The sequence below is a fragment of the Bubalus kerabau genome, chromosome 9 (genome assembly GCF_029407905.1).
Source record: "Bubalus kerabau isolate K-KA32 ecotype Philippines breed swamp buffalo chromosome 9, PCC_UOA_SB_1v2, whole genome shotgun sequence".
NCBI lineage: Eukaryota > Metazoa > Chordata > Mammalia > Artiodactyla > Bovidae > Bubalus > Bubalus kerabau.
Genome location: NC_073632.1, coordinates 40,341,838 through 40,362,847, shown reverse-complemented (window position 1 = coordinate 40,362,847; position 21,010 = coordinate 40,341,838). Strand labels below are relative to the sequence as shown.

The 21,010-nt window shown below is 35.7% G+C and overlaps 1 protein-coding gene across 11 annotated transcripts in view; it reads right to left on the bottom strand.

The window, feature by feature from the left end:
• Nucleotides 1-21,010, bottom strand: part of CEP85L (centrosomal protein 85 like) — a 140,740-nt gene that overhangs the window by 9,082 nt on the left and 110,648 nt on the right. For 10 of the 11 annotated variants that reach the window (XM_055535063.1, XM_055535066.1, XM_055535073.1 and 7 more), the window contains 6 exons: nucleotides 20,589-20,768; nucleotides 16,703-16,855; nucleotides 14,482-14,636; nucleotides 10,890-11,007; nucleotides 9,837-9,887; nucleotides 1,124-1,228 (listed from right to left, as the gene is read on the bottom strand). In XM_055535063.1, the coding sequence (XP_055391038.1) occupies nucleotides 1,124-1,228; nucleotides 9,837-9,887; nucleotides 10,890-11,007; nucleotides 14,482-14,636; nucleotides 16,703-16,855; nucleotides 20,589-20,768 (762 nt within the window). The remainder of the gene's footprint in view (nucleotides 1-1,123; nucleotides 1,229-9,836; nucleotides 9,888-10,889; nucleotides 11,008-14,481; nucleotides 14,637-16,702; nucleotides 16,856-20,588; nucleotides 20,769-21,010) is intronic. The other variant, XM_055535074.1, reaches the window with a different exon arrangement.

Here is a 21,010-nt window from a genome sequence, read left to right as displayed (position 1 = left end):
TTGTAAAAGGAATGATATAAAAATTACTCTTTTAATTGTCTAATGACTCAGATGGTCATTGGTGGATGTTAAAACCATCAAGGGAAAGGGTGCTGGCCCACGGGATAGTCACACGCTTGCCTGAGTACCAGCCCACAGACCCGCTGACGGCAGAGGCTGCTGTTAGAGCGGAAGGACTCAGCCTGTCACCACCTCAGTCCAGGGAGATGGGTGTTGGTGACACTTACAGGGGGACAAGCACACACACATCATTTGACGACGTGAAAAATACCTGCCAAGTATTCATGCCAAAAAAGGTTTGCACTGAGTCTAATATCCTTAGCTTTAACTTCTAGCTTACAAGAAACACAGGGGGTAGAGAACAAGATAAATGACACCATGAGGAAGCAATCAGACAAATCCAGGTATAACAAATCTGAGTCTATGACAAAAGGCCTGATTCTGTTAAGGAGAAGAAAAGAACTTTAGGTTTAAAAAGCAAACTGAAACACAACACATGGTCTTGACTGATACTGGTTTTAACATTTGGGGAAGAAAGGCGGGAATTTTTCTAAGACAGGTATTACCAAACATCAAGGAAAATTCTTATTCTTATATGGGGGGACAGTGCTGAAATGGCACTGTCCCTAATTTTTGGAGATGTATTTCTAACTATTTAGAGGAAAATGTCACAATGACAGCTCAAAAACTAAAATAAGTACTTTTTACGTAACATGTCGTTAAATACAAGCCAAATATTAATATTTCATCTCATAATTAAATGAAGAAAGTGATCTGTTCCATAGATGACGTGTCTACATTTTACCTTCCTTAAGGATTTTCAAGCGTAACTTTGTTTATATTCAATTTATGCATCATTTTATGACTTGGGATCTAATCTCTATGTAACAGCTGACTTTGCTGTAGTTAAGTGTATGAAATTGTTTCTAAGACAATACAAAACTAAAAATTTGTCTTTTTATTATAATCTTATTAAGAAACCTAATGAATTTAATTATCTGGCACAACAAAATCAAGTCTTCAATTAAAAAATGATTTACGAGTATGTACAAAACAGGCATTTCCTGTAACTTAAATAGGTACTGAATCATCCTTGAAAGCAATCTGAATTTCTTCTACTCACATCAAGCAATGTTCTTAATCTCTGAAGGTTTCTTTCTTTCTTCTCCAGCTCTTCCATCATCTTTTGAGTAGTCAATTTTTCTTTAGAAAGTTTCCCTTGCATAGACTACAATAAAGAGAATTTGAAAGCAAAGCATGTTAATGCTTAAAGCATAATACAATTAGGTAGGCAACCAGGAATACTGGCTCTGAACACTTTAGATGTCCTGACTTCCCCAATCCCTTGGAAAATGAGGCCTCCACTTCTCAATTAAGTCATATTACTTCTAGAGTGGATAGAAGGAAGGAAAAGTATCATCTTTTCCACGACTGGGAAGGAAAAGTATCATCTTTACCAAATAAGTTTTAATTCTTGGTAAAACATATTAAATCTAAAGGTGCAGTTTAACGCTATATTACAAACAGTTTTTATTTTACTGATTCTCATTTATATACTGGGAGTGTATTAGCAAATCTATACTTTAAAAATTGAGCAGGAAAAAATCCGCCTGCAATGCAGGAGATGTGGGTTTGATCCCTGGGTTGGGAAGATCCGCTGGAGGAGGAAATGACAACCCACTCCAGTATTCTTTCCTAAAAAATCCCAAGGACTGAGGAGCTTGGCAGGCTACAGTCCCTGGGGTGTCAAAGAGTCAGAAATGACTGAAGCAACTATGCATGGCACAGCATACTTGAAAAAAAAAAAAAAAAACTTTTTCTTATGATCAATAAGCTACAAGATGATAAGATCATATGACTATCCCTGTTTTCTATTATTTGAAACACAGGTAAACATTCCTCTTGGTATATAGTATTCCAAGCAGTGAATATAATGTTGAATTCAAGCCAAAGGTCTACTATAGGGCTTAGATAAACTAATCTCTCTCTTAACTCCATTATAAAATTATAAATTAAACAGACATGACACTATTGTGAGAAAATCTTGAGTATATCAAAGCAGAATATAGGATATTTTAAGAGCTCTTGGGTTATTTCAGCTTATAAATCTGATTTTCAGCAACATACCACAGAAGAACTTGTTATAAACCTTGTACTTATCAGTGACTTTTTTCTATCAACTTTTCTCCTTTTAAACCACAAGATCAATAAATATGTCTAGAGAAGAGATTTCGTTTTTTTCCCCTTCAGGTCTGTATTTAGTCTCAACACTAAAAATACTTCAGAATGTTGACCACCCAATTAGCACACAACCTACTTTTTCCCCCCTCACATTATCTCTGGGTGGAATAAGAGAGGATGGTAGTCACCACTGGTGAGATAAGACTCTAAATATAAAATGGTTTTCTTAGTAACACTACCTAACCTTTTTGCTTTTTTATTTCATTTGTCTGCTAAACTCTGTAAAAATATTATATTTAATAACTCAAAAGTTGGATACAAATGAATCAAGCTCTATAACAAGTACATTTTATTTCAAGGAAAAACTTGCTTTATATTCCACAAAAATGAGTTCCACAGCACAAAGTCACATGGGCTATTTGAGAATATATATTTTTGGGTACTGAAATTCCTTTGTAACTACACTTGACTGAATCAAAATCCATTTGATTGCATGATATGTTGGGATTTATTTACCTAGCCAAAAACTGATACTTACTGGCATGACAAGATTATTTGGCTGGAATCCAGAATTTATCCAAAATTTTCTTAAGATTTATGACTTTATTTTATTAATATTGTAAATAAAGGCATCACAAATAAACTACTCTAAATCTCATTTTAACAATGAAAACTGAACCCAAAACAGGTATTTTCATAACAGTGCAAAATAATTCTTTAAAAGACTACAGTTTTTTATTTTTATCATGTTGAATGTGACTGATAATTAGCTAGTAAATCTGATTAATGTGTTACCACATAAACCTAAATTTAAACCAGTGAAGAAGAAGGCAATCTTGTTCAGCAGAATGAATTAGAAAGGGTTGGCACTGGTGCTGTTTGTTACAAGAAGGAAAACTGAATTTGAGAACAATATTAACATCAAGCTTAACATGTTGGTTGGGTTCAAAGGCACTAGCTAGGTGGTCCTTGAACAGAGGAAAGAGTTCACAGATACACTTATTCTAATAAGACCAAATGCTGTACTCCTTATAGGATAATATTAGGTGTGAGCGCTATAGTTGGCTAACAGTTAACATTTCAGCTAAAAGATTACTTCTCTATTCCAAACTACATGAAAAAGCACATGTTTAAGAAAAAAGCAAGGGCAAGGGAATTTCAGCTAAGCTTAGAATAGAATTACTAAAGTTAAAAATAAATTAATTTTTAAATGTCTACAATTTCTCTTTAAATTTCTTGTTTAATAATGATTTAAGTCTAAGTTACTAACCTAAACAGGTCTGTATCACAATCATTCTTGGAGCTGAATGTGGTTTTAAATTCATTTGTTATTAATATTTTGATTTAAATATCCAGAAATGCTAACCATTTTTTTCCCCTTAAATACAGATAGCCCAAATGAAGAAAAACCAAATGTGCCTTACTCAAGGTATTCTACATACTTCACAAACCTAATTTAGGACAGAATATTTTGAAAGAATCTTATATTAGCAGTTTTGTTATATAAACACACACAAGTAACCAACCTCACCTCATCCCATCCCACACACGAAAGAGCATCACAAATACATTCCTTCATATAATCATTCATTTAGCAAAAATATATCCACATCAGTGAACAAAACAGTCAAAAAGGCAAAAACACTTGGTCCTTGTGGAACTTGTACTAGGAGGAAAAAGGCCAAAGAATATAAACATAATAAATATGTAAGTTATGTAGCATCACATATTAGAATTTGCCCACTCCTTTGGAGAACAGAGTGTGGTGATGGAAGGGGGGTGGAATGTCAAATCCGAAAGAATAAGGGCTCATGGAGAGGATGACATCTGAGCAAAGTCCTGAAGGAGGTGAGAGACTGTGTCCCATAGGTAACTAGAGAGTATGTTTCAGTCGTGTAAAGGTTCTGAGGCAGACGGGTGTCTCTTCTGTGTGAGAAATAGCAAAGAGAGCTAGGATGACAGAAATAAGTAAGAGATAAAGTCATGATAAAGCTTTTGAAATAAATGTATCAGGGGGAAAAAAAGGCATTTTATTTCTCTCAAGGAGCTAATAATGCCACCATATAGTAGAGTGTAATGTACTAAAAAATTTCACTTTGGGGACAAAATTGCCAGATTGCACTTCAAGGCAACTAAGTATAAGGTGCTTTCCACAGGAGATTAGTTTCCCAACGTGCTCCAGCTTAACTCTTTTTCATTCCGGCTGCTGGTGCTGCTGCTAAGTCACTTCAGTCGTGTCCAACTCTGTGTGACCCCATAGATGGCAGCCCACCAGGCTCCCCCGTCCCTGGGATTCTCCAAGCAAGAACACTGGAGTAGGTTGCCATTTCCTTCTCCAATGCATGAAAGCGAAAAGTGAAAGGGAAGTCACTCAGTCGTGTCCAACTCTTCGCAACCCCATGGGCTGCAGCCCACCAGGCTCCTCCGTCCATGGGATTTTCCAGGTGAGAGTACGGAGTGGGGTGCCATCGCCTTCTCCGTTTCATTCCAGGAAAACCCCTTAAAACAATTCTCTCCCCTAAGGCTTATCTTAATTTAAGGAACAAATCAGACTAACATTTTTTTTTTTTTCACTTTGAAGTAGCCAGGATTAATTCCCAAGGCACAAACTTTGAGGTCAGACAGACATGACTTAGAATCTCAGCTGAGATTCTGGGCACACCTTTCAAAATCTCAGCAACTTCGTGTATAAAAATATGCTCTTTCTTACTTTGTATGATTACTGTTGAGGTCTAGGGATAGTAAACATAAACCAGAAAGAACCATTCCTATAACATATAATATCATCACCCAGAACCATCACTGACACCTCTTCATTTGGCAACAGAGGTTCCATTTCTCACTTTGGCCTAAGTGTGGACAAATATTAAATCACTCTCCCTCATTCTTCCATATTGATAAAAGAGAATTTTCAAAGTATTTTAAATCTAAGCAATAAATAATGAAATGCAAGCCCCATAAAAATCACATTTCTTAAGGTTTCTATTTAATAATAATTAAAGACAGTGTCCAGCTCAAATTCCTTTCTTAACTATCATCTTGCTACCTGATGTAACATTACAAACCATCTGCCTGAGAGTTCTGCTTTTAGCATGATGACAGGAAGAGCTGCTCAGAACTAGTCCACAAGGAAACTGGTGAAAAATCATTTAAGTGCATAAATCCTTTTAATGAGAACACATTTTAATGTGTTAGAAAAAAACAAGTAAACTTTTTATTTTGTATGTCCTCTGCCTAAAGATTATAATGGTAACATAAAATGGTAAGATTTCACTGGAAACAAAGTTACATGGTTGAAATGTACTTTTGAGAAGTAAATAGGAAGGAAGGTAATAATGCCCAAAGAAGAACTCATTCACACTCAAAGACTGTAGCCAGGTTTACGGAAATGATGGTAAAGATTCTACTGCAAAATGTCTTTTCTATTGTACACTGACAGAAGAAGAACCTTTTAAGAGGAGAAGCCAGTTTAGCTACACTGGTTTTGTGGATAAAAGGAAAGGCAGTATTTCTAAAGGATCAACTAGTAATCAAGGTATTTACACCAGTTAACAATGTTACCTTGACAGCTGAACAAAACAGATACATCTGCGTTTTTATAGCACTGAATTCAATTTCAAAATTAGTATACACTTTTACATGAAGTAAAACCTTTTCTATATTCAACAACAAATACATTATAATCGGTAGAAGACTGAGTTCTCCCCAAACTTCAAAGCTGTGAATCAATAAACTTGTCACTGACCTAAATCAGTATCTATCTGACTTCTGATACACAGCACGGAAGAACTGATGCTTTTGAAATGTGGTGTTGGAGAAGACTCTTGAGAGTCCCTTGGACTGCAAGGACATCCAACCAATCAATCATAAAGGAAATCTGTCCTGAATATTTGTTGGAAGGACTGATGCTGAAGCTGAAACTCCAGTACCTTGGCCACCTGATGTGAAGAACTGACTCACTGGAAAAGACCCTGATGCTGGCAAAGATTGAAGGCAGGAGGAGAAGGGGACAACAGAGGACGAGATGGTTGAATGGCATCACCGACTTGATGGACAAACTCGATGGAGTTTGAGCAAGCTCCAGGAGTTGGGGATGGACAGGGAGGCCTGGCATGCTGCAGTCCATGGGGTCATAAAGAGTCACCCATGACTGAGGGACTGAACTGAACTGAACACATCTTATAGTATAGTATAGTATAGTATAGTAAAGTCACTCAGTCGTGTCCGACTCTTTGTGACCCCACGGACTGTAGCCCACCAGGCTCCTCTGTCCATGGGATTCTCCAGGCAAGAACACTGGAGTGGGTTGCCGTTTCCTTCTCCAGGGGATCTTCCCAACCCAGGGATCGAACCCAGGTCCTCCCACATTGCAGGCAGATGCTTCACCGCCTGAATCACCAGGGAAGCCCTAAATTATGGTATGTGCTCATTATAAAATGTTTTATTTAAAAAGAATGAAGTAGTTTTGAATTTACTGACATGAAATGATCAGTATATATTATTAGATGAAAAAACATGTACAGCACAAAACAATATTTATTATATTATCTCGCTATTTAAATACAAACATATAAAGAATCACATTTAAGTGAATGCATAGGAAAATGTCTACAAAGATACAATTTTGTAACTAGTTATCTCTGGAGTGAAGAGTAGAACAGGATAGGGAGGATGACACTTTTGTATTGCTTGGACTTTTAAATAACAAGAATGTCATTTTTACCTTAAAGGGAATAGTTAAAAAATGGAAAGAGACTATTAATATTATGTACTGGAGAGCTAAGAAAAGCTAGTAACACAGAAGCATCTTATCTGACTTAAAGAATGTTTCAACTACATAGACAACCGTGTTAGAACTGACTTTCAGAGGATGCTAATGACTATTATATTTCTATGAATAATTACCATCAGTGGGTAACCTCACTCCAAACAATGACTTCACTGGCTCCTAATAAATCAAACTCTACAGACAGATTATATATTAGGGTCCAATCCCTGGAAATGAGTTTTATATCACCAAAAACTATTAAAGTTGATCAAAAGTAAAATAAATGTATGTTTCAAAGATGTTTTTTAGATATTTAAATATTCCTTTGAAGGGATTTTTCTGCAGTATTCTTAAAAAATATATCCATGGGCCTAAGAACTCCTTTTTCTGCTAAATTTTCCTGTAGTAAGCATAGGCATTTTTCACTGCTTAAAGAACTTCAAAATCTTCTAGGATTTTCTATCTTGACAATATTCACTTCCAAGATAATATTCACCAATGCCTGTGAAAGTACCAGAATAAAGAAATAGGGCATGATCATAATAGTGGAATTTTGCTAGTTATTATGGAGTTTTAGGGTTAGCAAGAGAGTAAAAACAGAAAGATTACCTGAGTTTAAAACTTAACCTCTATTAAAAACAATTTTTTTTTCCTAGATAGAAAGACTTCTTGTGCTAACACACACACACACAGAAGTGGTAGGGAGAGGAAGTAATCCAAAAGGACACATGAGTCAAATGAAAGAGCTGCCAATGCCCCAAACTGGAACAATGTGAGCAACAAAGTACAATAGTATTAAATCATAACCCAAGGTATAAAACATAGCCATGAATCCATATTGATGTAAATAAATGTGGCAAAAGAGACAAACTTCCCATTATAAAAGAATTATAAGGACTTCCCTGGTGGTACAGTGGGTAAGAATCTGCCTGCCAACGCAGGGAACACAGATGCAATCCCTGGTCAGGGAAGATCCCACATGCTGCGGAGCAACTAACCCCACATACTACCAGTACTAAGCCCTCCCTCTAGAATCCTCGAGCCACAACTACAGAAGCCCAGGAACTTAGAGCCCATGCTCTGCAATAAGAGAAGCCACTGCAGTGAGAAGCCCAAGCATCGCAATCAAGAGCAGGCCCTGCTTGCTGCAACTAGAGAAAGCCTGCACACAGCAACCAAGATCCAGAGTAACCAAACATAAATATTTTTAAATGACTATAAAAGGTTTTCAATGCCAAAGGACAAAGCTGACTGTCCTTAATTTGCATTGAGATCGTTTTTATTGGATTTACTTCTTGGAAAATGTTACCAAATAAAATAGAAATTCTTTTCACTGTTGTCCGTGATAAGAAGTTAGATAATGGCTGAGGAAACCAACCATCTCTCAATTTGAATGGCTTATAGAACAACTGAAGGAATACACATTAAAAAGTATAACCTCTGTGAATCAATCCAGTAAGTCCACATACTTGCTGAACTGGACTAGTATTTGATCACATTGATAGATCACTTAACATGGTCAAAAGACAAAGCAGACTGTCCATAAATTCTGATGTTCAAACCACTTATGTAATTCTTTTTTATCTCCAGCTTTGAGAATACTCCTATCAGGAGATATAAAAATAAAAATGTATTCAGCATAACTCGTCCAATGGTTTCCTATCACCTGAAGAATAAAACACGAAGACATAATATCCCCTTGTGTGATGTGGCCCTGGGCTACTTTCTCCCACCGGTCAGCTCTCACTGGGTTTCACAAGCAGGTCTCTCCACACCAGCTGCCTTCCTGTTCGTCAGGGAGCACACTCAGGGCACAGCCACACTCAGGGCACTGGCTGCTCTCTCTGCCTGGAATGTTCTTCCCCTGGTTAATTAATTCCCTGCAAATCTATGTCCAAATGTGACTTACTGGGGGAAAACTTCATGGCCGCTGTATCTAATGCAACATGATCTGTCATTGCCCTCTGTCTGTTTTTTTTTTAATAATTTATTTTTTAATTTTTTTAAAAAAATAATAGCACATATTTCTTCTTGGGGCTTCCCTGGTGGCTCAGTTGGTAAAAAATCTGCCTGCAACACGGGAGACGTGGGTTTGAACCCTGGGTTGGGAAGATCCCCTGGAGAAGGGAACAGCTACCCACTCCAGTATTCTGGCCTGGAGAATTCCATGGACTGGATAGTCCATGGGGTCACAAAGAGTCGGACACGACTGAGAGACTTTCACTTCACTTCTCTACTTGGCATTATTCTTCCATTTCTCCAACTCACCCCACTAAAATGGCCAGGGACTTGCTTTGTTCACTGATGAACCTCCAGTGCTAAGAACAGTACCTGGCATATATGCAGGGGCTCAGTAAATATTTGGCAAATCAATAAAAGAATGAAAATCCACTTAATCTACAAATTTTGGTTTGTATTATGGGTCAGACACTCTAAGCTCTAGATAGTAGGTGATCTACAGTAGTCTGTGAAGAAAATAAGTAGGAGGAACAGACACAAATATGCAGTGTTATACTTTGATAATACAGAAAACAACATATAGAATTAGTAGGAGGGGTGGGTTCTTGCCCAGTCACAATGAACTAAAAACAGTCCGTTGTCTTTAAATAGCACATCATTGATGGTCTTACTCAAATGTGTTCTCAGTAGTAGAGAGAGACTACACCCAGTTGACAAGAGGCAAGGTAAGGAACAGAGAATGATTTTTTGAAGAAATGATTTACCAAGAATCATTTTTATTCTAAAAAACTGAAAGATTAATATTAAAGAATTTATAATGTCATCTCCAGTGTTATTAATATTTTTACACAAAACATATATGCTTTTATATTTTTAGATATGTAATTGAGCATACAGCTTGATTAAAAATGTACAAAATATTCCTTACCTGAATTTCCAAAATCATTCTGTCAATCTCATCTTGTTGGCTATCTATTATCTAGAACACAGGAAATATATCAGTCTGAATCAAATTTTTTTTTCATTTCTTTTTTAGAACTACCAAATTTCAAGAAAACAAAAGCACACAGAATCATGAATTAAAAAAAAAAATCAAAATGTGATTTTTTTTTTACTGAAGTATTTATACAAAGCATCCTTTAAATAGCCATATGATTTAGATCACACATAAACAAAACTGCGAATGCCTTACTCTAGTTCTTGATAAACTTTTAATCTTTACATTTTATAAAAACAAATTTGAGGAACTTCCCTGATGGTCCAGTGGCTAAAACTCTGTGCTCCCAATGCAAGGGAGCCGGTTTTGATCCCTGGTCGGGGAATTAGATACCACCCCAACCAAGAGTTTGATGCCACAACTAAGGATCCTGTGAGCCACAAATAAGACCCGGCACAACCAAATAAATAAATATTTAAAAAATAGTAAGTTTGAAACAGATTTTGAATAATTTAGGAAAGAAAAAGATATCCTTTTGTTTTTGCTAAGAAATAACATAACTTCTTTAGTTTGGATTTAATTTACAGTTACTTAAATTGCTATTTTCTTTCCTAATAAAGACATTCAAACTAAAAATTCTATAAAAGCTGCTACTGCTGCTGCTGCTAAGTCACTTCAGTCGTGTCCGACTCTGTGCGACCCCATAGATGGCAGCCCATCAGGCTCCCCCGTCCCTGGGATTCTCCAGGCGAGAACACTGGAGTGGGTTGCCATTTCCTTCTCCGATGCATGAAAGTGAAAAGTGAAAGTGAAGTCGCTCAGTCGTGTCGGACTCTTAGCGACCCCATGGACTGTGTAGCCCACCAGGCTCCTCCGTCCATGGGATTTTCCAGGCAAGAGCACTGGAGTGGGGTGGCATTGCCTTCTCCATAAAAGCTGCTAAATATTAGTAAAAATATAAATCAAAGTAAATAAGTTATATATATGCACACACATATCTACAGATTTCACTGTCAAAGCTCGCTATTAAAGATATGTACTGACCTTATTGGCGTTCTCATTTTGTTGTCTCAGGTTATCATTTTCATTCTGAAGCTGTTTTGCATCTAACATGGGAAGGCGAATTCCATCTTCAAGGCATCTTTCTACTTTTTGCTGCAAACTGTTTTAGAGAGACATAATTATATGAAGAAAATAAGCTCTATGTGCTGATTTTGGTAGATGACTTCAACATAAATGAAGTCTCTTCTTAGGGTCTATAATTTAAGCAAGCAATAATAAAAACCTACAGAGAGTAGATGAATAAGTTTGAGTACTTATATTTCTTACAAGTAAAAAATATAATGCAGGTTGATCATCTTTTCAGAAACAGCAAATGTGAGACCAGATTCAAGACCAGATTTGCTTAGTATGTGAAATCCTTCGGCCCTAGCAAAGTCCCTCGTGACCCTAATCTGAGCTCCGCAATCTAAATTCTGTTCTTTCCCTCCTTCCCAAAAGGCGAGCTCCTTGATTAAGATGACTGTGGCAGGGAGCCTAAGAATATGGATGTATGTCTTTTGCCCTTCATTCTGAGTTCAGCAGCAGTTTGTTCGTAAAGATATGTTACTTACATCAGCAGAATTACATTTCTCCTTCATGAATGAAAGCAACAATCCAGTCCCTTTTTATAATAATCTGCATTTCTATCAACAGCTTTTTAAAATTTCCTTCAGCATTCTTATTAACTTCATTCTGAACCTGGGATGTAATAGACTGGAAAGGTCAGTTTCATTGTTTATTCCTTTAGGGAATTCTCTTGATCTTTTAATTGGGAGCGGTTCCTTTGCTTCTGCATTTTACTTATATTTCTCTAACTGTGTGAGTTTAGGAGAAACAGTTACCTAAAGGTCTTGAAGGGCTGTTTTGTGGGAGTATCTCTGTGTAGTCTGTCTGAATATAATTTTTTTGATGCAAGGGCTGTTTTTAGTATGGATTCCTGCCATGTCTTTCCTCAGTGTGTGTTGGCCCAACAGGTATGATCGGTGTGGTGGTGACCAGAATCTGTACTGGATGTTGAGTGGGGCCTCCTCTTTGAAAAGCAATAATCTTATACATTTATTATGTGACATAGCAATTCCTCATGCTATGCTTGGCACAGAGTTGCATTTATGAGGAAACAAAAAAGGAAGCCCCTCTGGTATATTAAGAAAAAAAGATAAGGGCAGGGGGGTAGGTGTTAGCTTTGAGAAAGGAAGAGTAGTATTTAGGTTAAAAGAAACAACGACCCAAACCAAAACAAAACAGCAAGACACCTAGAAATAGTTTTACTTTAGCATGTAGTCATAGTCAAGAGTTGCAGCCTACTAAAAGAAACAGAATTCCTTTAATGTGGATTTTTATATTTTCACTATTTTCCTCTTTCAACTATTACGGCTGTCATGTTTTGTCTCCCCTTCCATATCCCTCATAAAGAAGCAATGCCATATCTAGCCTGTGGACAAAGAACTGACAGTCAGAAATAGTAAAATGAGGTATTCAGATGTGTTCATAAATAACGGCACCAGAGAAGTTTTTACATATTATAAATATACTGTACGGCTTTGTAATATACTGTTACTTGTCATAAAAGTATCTGCTTTTTCAGTCTAAGAGTGAAAAAATATGTTATTTCTATCTCAGAATGTTTTTGTCCCAATTCAGTGTTAAGATACTATTTCTATGTATTTATTACAAACATTTCAAGAAAAATAAATTACATCAAAACTGTTAAGGCTTCTCATTAAGAAGAAAACAAAAGAGTCAGTGATGTGGAAGGAAAAATGTACTCTGTCATGTAAAAATATCAAAAAGTATTCCTTCATGTATACATTCTCATTTTGTTTATGTTATGAAGCATGCTCATTTAGAAAAGTGATAAATCTCTTGAACAGCAAAGGTACCAACTACTGCATAACTGTGAATCCCTTCCACATATTTTACTTAAGATTTTCATTTCTAAGTGAAAAACGTTTGCCTCCTTTTTAAATCCCAAAGGCTCTTACATATTCACAAAGCAGGAAACTTGGGAATAGTATATAAAAACAGATCAATGTAATGATATAATTTATAATCACATAATACATCTTAAATTCTTCTGAAACTTAAGGAATACTAACTACATCATATAGTTGAGGAAACTGAAATAACATTCCTACCCCCAAAGTCAGGTGACACTATAGGCATACAAGTACTGAACAATTTTAGAACACCTTCTCTGGTCCTTTAAGTTTATTAGAAATCAAGAGACATTTCCTGGGATGATGTCATCTCAGGATGAAGATACTGAAGATATGGAAAATGAATTCTGAAATGCACTAAACTAAATCTTTCCAAATCAAGAATACCAAGCTCAATGTTCTCCAAAAGCATAATAAAAGAGAAAATCAAAATAAAAGAGAAGGTATAAAATCATACCAAATATGTAAAAACACACAATGGAACAAAATAAACATTCAAATTATTTTCAGGTGTTCCTAGTTCTGCTCATAAAAACACAGCTTGAGTTTATGACTGTAACACTCTATAAAACAGAACAAATGCATTATCCCTTGGCCTTTTGTAGTAAGATTAAAGAAAGATATGTGGTTGAATTAACAGAGGTCAGGAAGCTGTTTTGAGACTAGAGAATAGGATATAAGAAGTGGAGTAATAGAAAGAAATTTAGGATTAAGAAAGCAGAAAACAGGAGAAAAATAAAGGTAGAGTCAAAGGTGTATGGATTTTTTTGAAGCTGAGATTAGAGACACTGATGACTGAATTGTCCTAGAAATCAGAGGTTTTCTGCACTGAAATCCAAGGGGAAAATGTAGACGAGACATATTTAAGACTTAGAAAATAGTAGTAAAGCAATATTAACATAGAATTATCTGAAGGATTTTGACTAAAAAGTTTGGTTGAGTTATACATAATTGATACAAGCATTAAGAGTGTCTTTCTCAAATTCAGTTTTTTGTTGCTTTGTTGTTTTTCTCTTTAAGATAGTTTTACTACTAACAGTTGATCATCTATTAAGGTTTTTTAAGTTCTAAAAAACAGAGTATATGTAGATGAATATACTGCCTCGTTTTCCAGGTTTTTCAGGAATCTAATATCAATTTTCATTTACATTAACAAAATATGCAAGCAAATAATATGCACTGCAGTTCTAACTATATTAAATTAGAAGAGTCCTGTGAGGCAAGAGAACGTGAGAAAACTTGGAAGGTGCCTGGCAAAGAGCCGCAGCTGTTACTCTGCGGTCAGGTGAAACGGGACCAGTTACTTGGACGGTCCCATTAAAGGGTGCAGTCCGGCTGCCCCGCTTTTTGTTATTTAGAATTTTTACTTACTCTTTGACAAAGCCATTAGATAAAGGGTTTGTGTTAATGCTTCCTGTTTTCAACTGGTGTCTTTTTTAATATTCTCATCTAAAATCGTCTAAAACCAAGATGTCAGTACATTGGATCAAATAAACTGCAACTGAGACAATCTGTTTCGATGACATAATACTTTTGGTTATCAACAGTACATCTTTAAGAAAAATAGTAGAGCACCAATTATAAATTAATGCATTTTAAGTGAAAATGCTCTTTGAAAAAGAAAGAATAATATAAAAGGATTACTGAGGGTTTCTTACCTCTGAACTGTAGTTACCAACTCCTTTTCTTTCTTTTTCTGGCATATTAGCTGTGCCTCTTTTTCTTGATACTGTTTTTTGAACTCTTCAAGCTTTTTTTCCACATCTATCAAAGTCTCTTGCAAATTCTTGTTTTTTTCTTCTAGAACTTGAAGCTAAAGAGAAATTTTTTAGAGTTCATAACACAAAGAATATTAAATGTATTCCTACTAGAAATCGATACCAGGCTCTCAAGAATTAGTGGACTGATTGTTAAAATCACACTATCTTCATCTCAGGTAAAGCACTTAACACTTTATCTCTTTCTTTGCATAAAGGTAGCCTAGAGAATGGGATTATGAAGAGGAGAATACAGTCAGAAATTTCTGGAAGCCATAGAGAGAAAGGTGAATAATCTCAGTTTGGGGGTATAATTCTATTTTTAATTGTGGCAAAATATACTAACATAAAATCTACCATCTTAATAACCATTTTTAAGTGTACAATTCAGTAGAGTTCAGTACATTCACATTGTCGTAAACTAATCACCAGAACTCTTTTCATCTTGCAAAACAAATTTTCTATCCATTAACAACTCTCCATCTACATCTCCCCTCTCTTTGACTTTCTGTCTTTATGTCTCTATGAATTTGATTACTTTAGGTACCTCATACCTATTTTTCTCTGATTCATTTATCTTTAATCTATTTATCTTTGTGATTGGCTTATTTCACTTAGCAAATGTCCACAGGTTCACCCATGTTATAGTATGTGTAAGAAAGTCGTTCCTTTTTAAGGCTATAATGTATGTATACATCACAGTTTGATCATCCATTCGTCCACTGATGGACACTTGAGCTGCCTCTACATTCTGGGTATTGGAAATATCGCTGTTATGAACACACATTGTGAATGAACATCTGTTTGAGACTCTGCTTTCCATTATTTTTAGTATACACCCAGAAGCGGAATTAATGGAGCATATAATAATTCTGTTTTTAATATTTTTGAGGACTGCCATATGGTTTACAACAGCAGCTGCACCATACTCCATTCCCACCAGCAGTGCATGAGGAATTAGAATTTCTCCACATCACCACCAATGCTTGTTACTTTCTGTTTTTTAGATATTAGCCATCCTAATGGGTATAATGCGGTATGAACACACATTTTAAAATCTACGGTCCTGTCTGTTCCTGCTCAAACCCTTGTGGGTCCTTCTTTAGTTCCTTCATGATATCACCCTCTCTTAGTTTTACAACTTATAAATTAATGTAAACAGAGAATGTGCTATAGGTCTAAAGTCTACAGAATGATACACCATGGATTAGATCAACAATTCTCACCCCTCCACTCCCTGCGGGAGACATTTGGAAAAGTCTGTAGACATTTTTGGTTTAGAGGGAAGAGAAGGAGCAGTGCTACTGGCATCCAGTAGACAGAGGCCAGAAATGTTATTAAGCATCCTTTAACACCCAGGATAGAGTCAAACAACAAAATATTCCTTGCCCTCAAATATCAATAGTATGGAAATTGAAAATCCCATGATCAGAAAGACTTTGAGAAAAGACTAAAGAGTAGGTTTAGATACTAGCAAATGTCCACAACACATTTAACACATTACAGATTTGGACTACTCTGAATCTGTAGCATTTACAAATAAGGCCTCAAGAGGAAAGGCCTCTCCAGAGTTGGTAAAAGGACTTTGGATGAGATATTGCTAAGAAAGGAAAACAGTCAGGAGTCAGAGGAGTGAATGGAGGTCATAGATTAAAGTATAAGAAAGAATTTATGGAAAGATTAAGAAGAATGATAAAAACAAGACAAGTATCTAGAAAGATAGTCCAAAAGGGTCTTGTTAAGCCTTGGTGGCTCCCAGAGAATACTGGGAAAAGTCAGAACTGAGGTGCATGTGGTGTGTGCATGGAGTGGGGTATCAGTGGCTTAGAAACTATAGAGTAGAACAGTGAGAGAGTTAAGTCACAGGTTCATTGGCAGGAAACCACGTATTCATTAAGAACAAGAAAGAGCTATTCATGCTTAAATGAACAAAGTTTCTAATTAAAGTTAATCCTAAAAACAGCAATTAAGCACACAGATTTAACTTACAATTAGCCAAATATACAACCCAAAATTTTAATACAAAATGAATGAAAAACTATAAATTTCAGATGTCAAAGAGTCAATTCAAAAAAGAATATGTTTTCTGCCATTTAAAGATCAGCATTTTATTTCACGTTACCTGTAGACTCTGACTCTGCACATCATCAAGAGTTGGAAGATCAGCCAGATACTTTTCCAAGGTCTCAATTCTTCTCTGCTTTTCTTTATTCTGTTCAGACTCCTTCTGGCATTTCTTTTTCAAGCTACTAATGTATCTATCTCTGGTTTTAAGCTAAAGAAAAAGATTAAGAATCTTTAGTGGTTTCGTGTCAAAAAATAATAATATTATTGTTATTATTATATAAACATCCTAATCTTAGGCATCACTGAATTCTCCAACAGTTTCAGATATAGCTAACATCACTTCCAACTAACGTATGAGTTACCTTATTTCATAAATTCTAAGATTCACATTTTTGCAAATTCTCATATCACTGAAATTAAGAGTTTGGGAATTTTTATTTGCTTTACAAATGATGATGTCCTATAAACTGCAGTCAGCCAGGCTGCATGAATGATATAGTTTTTACTGTCTGTATATGTGCAAATTTAGTCAAGACTATTCATATGTCATTTCAACAGTATTATGTACAAGTTGAAATAGTGCTAAGTTTAAATGACATTTAAAATACTTTTGAAATGTTACATTATAGTTTGGCATTGAAAAACCAATTTATTTTGGCATTGTTTCTGTCTTGGTACCCAGAAAAACAGAAACAGTTTCAGGGTATAATTCTGAAATCAGTGAAGCAAGTATTCATTTCTGGAATGATGATTTTAATTTATTTCTTGCAAAGTTATGTGCAGTGTTTTATGTGAATTAAGAAAAGTAGATATCTATAAGTAATTAAAGCTGTTTTTTTACTTACAAAGGAACTGCTTATTGTGTACTAAATAAAGCAATGCAATCAAAGCCAGGACACTTACCAAAATGATCAAATACTTAAGAACAAATAATGGGACTAGTGAGAGTAATCCATAGCTCAAGCAAGACTGTTGCTAAAGCACTGTGTCAAACTGAACTTGCAGCATATTTTCCTTCCAAAAATTATATAAAATAAAAATGTACCTTATCATTAATGCCACCCTAGCACTGATGAAATACGTTAACTGAACACCTACTAGAGAACATATACGATTCATAATACTAGTAAATCCCAATTTGTACAGGGTGAACCTCAGATTTTTATGCGCTATTTGTTTTTGCCTTTCCACCTGAAATATACAAATCTTTAGATTCTGTAGAGATACTACTGCTACAACTCTTTCATACTCAAGATCAATTAAAAACAAAGCATATACAAATAGTTGCCTATAAAGTAAACTGTAGACTATGTTTGCTTTAAATTGTCTGTCTTTCAGACATTTAATATTATTTCACAAGCTTACAGGGTTCTAAAATAACTTTATAGCCTTTTCTCATATTCACTATGGAAATAAGTAGTAATTAGTAGTATAATGGATTACTCTTCCAAATTTTATAAAAGCTAATGCTTGGCCACAATCTAGTTTCTTTTGTGCTTTATCTAATTTCTTTCAGGTCCAATGTATAACAACTTTTATTAAAACAATTTCAATTAGAAAAACACATCACATCCTATTTCATCTATTTATTCCATTAATAAAATCAGGAGCCACTTAGTTCTTTGAGTAAGGAGCAACACTGGTAAAATAGACAAATCCTACTATGTGCTGGGGCTTTCTTAGGACTAAAATCAAGGTACTGGTGTGACAATTTAACTTGTTCTCTACCAGAACTTACAGATGTTAGCACTGGTTGTGACCTGAAAAGACCACACAATCCTGTTTTTGCCTTAGCAAATGACCCTGTAAGTTACATAAGTAACCAGTCTACTTTTACTGCTTGCTCCCTAATTCACACTTGATTGTTTAACTGTCTTAAATGTGACATTATTGTGACCTCAGACAGGAGCCACTAGAATAATTTAGTCATGTTGTCTTCTACCATGCAAAGGCATCCTAGGTAACTTCTTTTTCTCTGGTTGGTCAACTCTCTTCTTTGCTATCATGTCAAGCTTGCTGCTCTGGATCACAGATCTTGGCCAACTCTTGATCAGACATTATCTCTGTTATCTGTGACCACAAGCAGCTGACCACACATAATTATTGGATCTAGTTTTCTTGTTTTCTTTACCCTGCTGACTGATGAGAAGTTCTCTATTTTCTGGTTTCTGTTTATTTAACTTCCAAGTTTTCTGTTTCAGATTAATAGAGGTCACTGAATTTTGAACTCCAGTGATTACCTATGGGTAAATGAATTGACGCTTTCAAACTGTTGGGGTGAAGAAGACTCTCGAGAGTCCCTTGGACTGAGAGGAGATCAAACTAGTCAATCCTAAAGGAAACCAACCATGAATATTCGAATAATTGGACAGACTGATGCTGAAGCTCCAATATTTTGGCCATCTGAGGCCAAGAGCCAACTCACTGGAAGAGACCCTGATGCTGGGACAGATTGAAGGCAGGGGGAGAAGGGGACAAGAGATGAGAGGGTTGGATGGCATCACTAACTCAGTGGACATGAGTTTGAGCAAACTCCAGGAGATGGTGAAGGAGAGGGAAGTCTGGCAAGTTGCAGTCCATGCAGTTACAAAGAGTCGGACATAACTTAGTGACTGAACAACAGCAACAAAAAATGAAAAGAAAAGAAAAGGGAAAGTGTTAGTCACTGAGTCTTGTCTGACTCTTTGTGAGTCTATGGACTGCAGCCCGTCAGGCTCCTGTGTCCATGGAATTTTCCAGGCAAGAATACTAGAGTGTGTAAATTCCCTTCTCCAGAGGATCTTCCCAACCCAGGGACTGAACCTGGGTCTCCTGCATTGCAGGCAGATTCTTTACTGTCTGAGCTACCAGGGAAGCCATCAAATGAGACAATGCTAATAAATCTTTCTTATTTCAGTTATAAAAAGATATGATTTTTCTTTCAAGAAGGTATTACACAATACTGAGATCATTCCTAGAAAGCAATAGGAGAGTCCCATTTTAGAAGAAATTTACAAACATTTATTTTTCTTTATTTTAAATACAATTATCAGAACAAAATAGATTAGGGAAAAAGTATTTTCCTCTAATTTTTTAATAAATTATTATTAGAACCAAGGCAGCAAACAAAGAGTTAAATTGTCTGAATTTTACTTCTAGCTTTTCAACAATTTCTGTCTACCATGTAAAATGTCAAATTTTGGGGGGAAGACAAAAAATTTTAGCTCACGTGTGTGTGTGTATACACACATGTATATCTATACTGACTCAAAAATATCAATGAGTTCCTTATCAATAGTGCCAATCTTGTCTACAGAAAATTATGGTGACTGCCTTAAGATCACCTGAATGGGAGGTTCGTTAATACAAGAGTAAGTTGAGTGTAACAAGAGAAATCTAAAGCCAATTCTACAAGTAAGTAGCTGCTTAAGATGATTTTTAATGATACTATAATGGAATGAGATGAAGTATGTGAAAATACTTTAATAAAGGCAGAAAGGTCAAATAAATGTACAGATACATTGTGTATATATAGGCATTTGGCTTTCACTACTTATTCTATTCAAGGGCTTCAGCTGAAATAACTTGAAGTCATGTGCTTCTGAAAGAAAGACCACTTTTATTTCATTTAGCAATCCTTCATACCACACATGACAAAGATACGGGATCCAAAAAGGAAAAGGAGAAAAGTTATTGGTGTCAAATCTCAGCATAGGCAACTAAAAAGAGCTTTACTATTATTTACAAAGACATAATATAATATACAATGGTGTTTTTGTTTCTCAAAAAAAAAATGCCTGGATTTTTGTAGATAGCACAGGGTTTCTCAAAAGTTACTGTAAAACTATTCACTTTAGAATTATAAACTTGGTAAGATACCTGGCATACAGTAGATAACAAAAAAAAAATCGTATGCTGAAGGAATGCCCTTGGCCTTATTCAACTTTATTAAAAATACCTACCTTCTCCTCCAGTTTCTTCTTCTCTTCACTAAATTGGCTTATTCTTTGTTTGAGAAACTGATTGAGCTGTAAAACTTCTTTCTCAGTAGATAAAAGCTTTTGCTCAAGTTCCTCGTGCTGGGAATGGGATGCTGACTGGTCTGAAAATGGAGTCTGGAGGGAGGTGTTCTCATATTGTGGCTATTCAGAAAAAGAAACACACAGGCAAGGCTTTAAAAGTTTACTTGTCCTGAACCAATGGAAAGAAATTGGAAATGAGGGACAGAACAAAGAGTGCACACAAGCCTTTAATGACAGACCTCGGCATAAATCCCAACTCTCCTGCTTCTCAGTTATGTGCCATGATCAATTCAAATTACCTACCATGGCCAAGTTACACGAAGTTTTAGCACAAGGCAGAAGCTAAATAAAAAGTAGTTATT